A 5,485-nucleotide genomic window follows, 5' to 3' on the forward strand; every position below is an offset into this window, starting at 1 on the left:
ATATTACAAAATATGATATAAGATGAATATAAAGCATTTACATGAAAATGATTTGAACCAATTTCCAATAATAATTATAATGTATATCAGGATTTAGACGCGTTCTCTTTATATCTAAAATACTGCCAGAAGTTGAAAAATTTTGCTACCTTCCCAGCTCTGATGGAACGCGTTTTTAGCGTGGCGAATTTAGTTTTAGTATAAAACGTTAACGATTATAGGATGCATATTATGAAACTAATTTTTGTTAAAAAATTAATAGGAAAAAATTTTTACTTATAAACCAGAGACCTGCTGAGGTACCATTTGCATGAACCGGCCCGGATTTTATTAAAAAAATATTTTCGGCCCGGCATGGATTTTTTTAAAATATACTACATTATAGCGAAATATGTGTATCTTTTTTAGCTAAGCCCTGGTATATTTAAAAAAATTAAAACATAGCCCGGCCCGTATACCCGGATTGGGTATGCAGGTCTCTAATTATAATCATCAAATATCATTATTATTTGTTTTATATTTTGTCACATTTATATTCTATTTACAAAATCAATATATTAAATTAACTGCCCAACCCTGCATTCCAGTTAGCACGAATTTTCAGCGATTTGTATACTTCGCCGCGAATTCGCACTAACTGTAAATAGGAAGTAACATGGTTTTATTATAATGTGAATATAATTAGGTAAAATATTATGTATTTTGACCCATTTATTTTTTCTGCAAATGAATTTTAGAACATGAAAAGCATTCAATTTTTTGTCAATGAACGATAAACGCAACGTCGTTTTTTTATTGGAAATGTTTACAGTTCTAGATTAGTATGATAGATATTAAATGAAGGAAAATAAAACTACTTATATCAATCTGGGCCGTAATGGTGCAAAATAGCTCTATTTGAGCCGATTTTCAAAAATGGGCTAACTAGATATTTTATACAGAAAAAATATTATGCAAGCCTGAAGATTTTGTTCATAGATACACAAAGGTTTGGAATCTATTAACAAAATCTCGAGGCTTAAGCACTATTTTACTGGCTAAAATATGGAGTTAGCATTTTTTTAAAAATTGGTTCAAACGGAGTGATTTTGCATCTAAAATTTTTTACAGAATCATCCAAGAACCGAGTTTGAAAAATAAAGATTTTTTTTTGAAAGAAGAAAGATTTTTAATTTTATCTAAAAATTCCAAATATTTTCAAAAAAATATTTAAAGATTTGTTTTCAAATTCTGATCCCAAATATCAATTTAATCTAACCAAAAAAATATATGAAAATGAAATTTCTTTTTTTTCTTACGATAATTATAAATTTGAAATTTGTGTTGTTAAACTGCTCTGGTTGTTTTAAAACTGGATAACTCAATATTTTGTCTTGACAAATATTATTCAAGCCTGTAGATTTTGCTCAGAGATAATGTTCTGGCTACAAACAAAATTGTCTTGGTCATTTTTAAAAATCGGCTTAAATTGAGCCATTATTTAACATCACTAATTAAAATTTATAATTTTGGGAAGAGGGGTTGGGTATTTTAAATAATTGTAATTCGTTAATTATAAAAGAAATGCCAACATTTGAAGAAAAAAAATAATAATATAAAAATCATTTCCATTTTTAACAAGAGAGAAATTTATTCACCTCTGGATACGAGAAATGTCTCTTAGAGTAAAAAATTTTTTAAATAATTCATGTTACAAAGCCTCTTTTAAAAATTAGAAAGCGAATGCTCATGTTCAGATTATCTATATTACTAATTTGAGGACAGGCATTTGTGTATATCTATATATGTATATATGTTTGTAAAATGCATTTGGGATCAAATAATAATTTTTATTTAATATAGTAATTTGCACAGTTTGTATACATTTGATTTGGAAAACCTTGATAATATCACCGTATTTTACATCTATTATAATAAATAAATTCGTTAATTATTTGATATGCTGACTTTCTCAGCTTTTGAATAGTCATGTCCTTCCTAAATATTATTTATTATTTCTAGAATTCGAGGTTAGGATTCCGAAAAGGGGGATCAATATTTCTGGTTTTGTTTTATTTTCGGTGATTCTCTGAATCACAAAAAAAGGGTGGATTGAGCTTGATTTCGGTCATCATTAGAGCCCGCTATTTTGTCGGGAGACTGCGGATCTGTCATTTTGTTACGATTTTGTATGCTGGAAGATTTTTTGCACTTATAACGCCTGTTTTGAAACCTTATCCATATTTAAATATAATATTTTAATTAGAGCCTTACAGCTTGTTCTAACCCATTCAACCATAATTTATTATTTGCCTCGAGGGAGCTTTTTTTAAGAAAGTAAAATTTTTATAATTTTTTTTTCTCTTTCGAATCTGACTATATTGTTTTTTTAAAAAAAAATAAGATATAGGCCGAACCCTGGTTCGTCTTATTTCTGAAACTTATTTCTGCTTAGACCAGCCTATTCAGATTTTGAACTAGGGGCGCCCTATTCTGTTTTTGCTTTAAGTGCGTACTAAATCTAAATAGCCTTTCTTTTTATATATTCTTTATAGAGGAAGGCTAAATAGACGACTAAACTGATTTCTGTTAAAAAATAAGGAGTCAGGAATCAGCCTTAGAGTTTGATCAGACTCGAATAAAATAAAATTACAGAGCCGCGCCTGAAAAAATAAGACCGTGCGGGTTCCAATTATAATTATTTATCCTAAAAAAAGAAACCATATTTTGACTTGAGTATTCGTTAGCTTGACTCGCCTAGCTAATTTGTCTCTTTCGTAGGAAGTGAGGTAATTCTTTTCGCTAAATATATTTTCCAATTCCCGGATCTGATTCTGGCTGAACAAAATCCTTTGCCTTCTCTTCCGGGCTCCGTCCTCCCCCTCTTCTTTACCTAAAATTATTCGCGGGTAATCCTCGTTCATTTCTCCGAACCTCAATTTATTCATAAAATCGCCGTTTATGATAGACGCTTTTGTTTTACCCAAGTGGCGCTCGTTTTTTATTTCACCCTCGTTGGGACATCTACCACTCAAAAGGGATACCATGTCCTTCTTAATAGGTTCTTCAAAAGATGAGGATGAAAAGGCAAACGGGTTGCTCGGCTTGCTTAAACTATTTTCGATATAATTTCTCCAACCCAAAAATAAGGAAGGTTGGGAAAAGGTATGAGTAAAAGGAGTCGTCAAATGAGGAAAGTGGTGCTGCATCAGAGCTTCGTAAATAAACTGAGTCATGAACTGCGAAGATGCCCTGGAAGATATGTAATTGGGGGAGATAAAGGAAGTTAGACCTAAAAAAAATTAAATAATCGAAATAGAAATAATTATATATAAACAAATGAAATACTTTTTATAATTATTATTTGTTCAATGTGGGGTTATTGTTGACATTAGCCCTAACAAAATCCAACAAATTTGTTCTAACTTTCTAATCCACGCTTAAATTAAGTTAGGGTTTAAGAACTGTAGTAGTGTTTTTTTAATTAGCAGGGTCACCCCAAAAGATTTGAATTATTTTGAGGATTTAGTTATAAAAATAAGCATCCCTATTGGACTTAAATGATAATAACCGAATAAATCAATTTCAATATTTGAGCAAAGTTTAGATAGAATTTTAACGATCATATCCTTTAAATGCGATAGAGGAGGGGAGGGGGTTCGAATCGGCTAATTAACTATACTAGACAAATAGTTTGATCGAACCAGTTAAACTTTATAATAAAATCTAAATTTATGAGTAATAAAAGTATTTTAAAAATGGTTTTTTTTTCATTCTAAAATTGGATAACATAATTTTTGCAGAGCGGAGAGAAGTTTTCTTTTGATATAATGGAGTGAGAAAAAATAAATAAATTGAAACAAATGTTATAAACAAGTGTATTTCTTAATAATAATTATAGAAAAATTTATATTATACATTGGATTGGATGGGAAAAGTCAAAAGGCAAATCGCAAAAGCACACTAAACAGGCATGAATTTAAACATTTACTTATAACAGGCTTAAATATATTCTCCATTTTTAAGCAAACAGTGTATCAACTAACATGAGCCTAGAATTCTCACATTTTAAAGAGTTCTATGTATGATACATATAATATTAAATTATTAATAAATTATTAACATTTTTTTTTGGTGAGATAAACCCAAACCTAAAATCAAGGATTAATCGCTGAATTTCGTTTAAAATCATCTAGTTTCAATATTTTGGAAAAAAGCATTTGAATTATTTTTTGATTAATATTTTATTTTTAGTCTTAAACATGGATTTTTTTCCTCAACTTTAAATTATGTTTTGATGGTGTTTTTTAAATTTTAAGGTCTGATTTTTCTAGAAATATATTACGGCAAGTTTAGCCTATCTTATGAATTGTAGGCAATTTTGCCGTTATAATTTATATAAGAATCTATGGAAAACTAATATAAATTTTAAGTTCAAAACTTTATGGCGAAATTGTCTGAAATTTATAGAGTAGATATTGTTGAAATACATTTCTGGTAAAATCACTTAAATTTATAAAAACACGCTTCTGGAAATGATTTAAAGTTGAAACATTTCTGGGAAAAACTCATTGCCGCTAATATATATATACCTAAGCAAAAAAGTTTTAAATACTTATAGAATCCATATTATTATTATCCACACAGTGTTAATAATTATAATTAAATCAGATCAGAAATGTAAAAATCTATTTCCTGTAAAATCAGATTCTTAGAGGATTCCCGATTAATCGTCATTTCAGAAATAACTTAACACATAATGTATAACATCCTTTTCATTATTTAGCATTAAAAAATAAATAAACTTGTATAAAAATGATTAGTCATATTTTGTTCCGCCTCGCTCATTCCTAGATTCATTTTAAGTGGTCGGAGTTTTGATTCAGAAAATTCTCTTCTTGGATCAGTTCCGCGATTGTCCTCTTCCATAGCAAGAATAGTGTTTATGGAGAAATTCATAAGGAGATAATAACAGCTATACCTATTATATATATTTTTTTTAAAAACTACGCTATATCAAATAGTTCGACACACAAAAAAATTGGTAAAAAAAATGTATATTTTTTTTATAAGAAGGTTCTATCTAATATGTCACATAAAAAAGTTCGAACTTTTATTTCATTTTTTAGGCAGACGGAAGATGTTGATCATTTCAAAATATAATATTACTATATTATAAATAATCAAAATGATTCCTTTTATAATAATAAAAAATATATCGCATCAAATTTTATAGATTATATAATTGAAAACTTTCAAGTTATTCCTTTCATTTTTAATTTTTAATCAAAAAATTTATATATATATTTAAAAAAAATGATTTAAAATTAATTGGTAAAAAATAAAATACTAAATATAAATTGGGAAAAATATATGATATTACCAGAAAATAATTAATTAATTTTCTTTTTTAAAATTTCAAATCTTTTTCAAAAAAAAAACAACAGAAAAAGAGTTTTTTTTTAGGGATACATTCATTATAAAAAGAAACCATCACCATCAGTAT

At 27.9% G+C, this 5,485-nt stretch overlaps 1 protein-coding gene across 1 annotated transcript; it reads right to left on the reverse strand.

Annotated features, from left to right (window-relative positions):
- Positions 1–2,073: 2,073 nt before the first annotated feature.
- On the reverse strand, positions 2,074–4,938 carry LOC135924426 (homeobox protein mls-2-like). Its single transcript, XM_065459483.1, has 3 exons — positions 4,785–4,938; positions 2,701–3,271; positions 2,074–2,212 (listed from the first exon to the last, which is right to left on the reverse strand). The coding sequence occupies exons 1-3, from the start codon at positions 4,936–4,938 to the stop codon at positions 2,074–2,076; spliced, it is 864 nt and encodes a 287-aa protein (XP_065315555.1).
- Positions 4,939–5,485: the final 547 nt, after the last annotated feature.

The sequence above is a fragment of the Gordionus sp. m RMFG-2023 genome, chromosome 2, assembly GCF_954871325.1.
Source record: "Gordionus sp. m RMFG-2023 chromosome 2, tfGorSpeb1-WG-v2, whole genome shotgun sequence".
Classification (NCBI taxonomy): domain Eukaryota; kingdom Metazoa; phylum Nematomorpha; class Gordioida; order Chordodea; family Parachordodidae; genus Gordionus; species Gordionus sp. m RMFG-2023.

Bases quoted from the DNA above. Each gene is read 5' to 3' on its own strand.
- LOC135924426 (XM_065459483.1), bottom strand. From the start codon at position 4,938: ATGAATTTCTCCATAAACACTATTCTTGCTATGGAAGAGGACAATCGC. The intron at 3,272-4,784 runs GTTTATTTATTT...AATTTTTTTTAG, and splicing joins GACTAATCATTTTTATACAA to GTCTAACTTCCTTTATCTCC. The intron at 2,213-2,700 runs GTTTCTTTTTTT...AATATGGATAAG, and splicing joins AATACTCAAGTCAAAATATG to GTTTCAAAACAGGCGTTATA.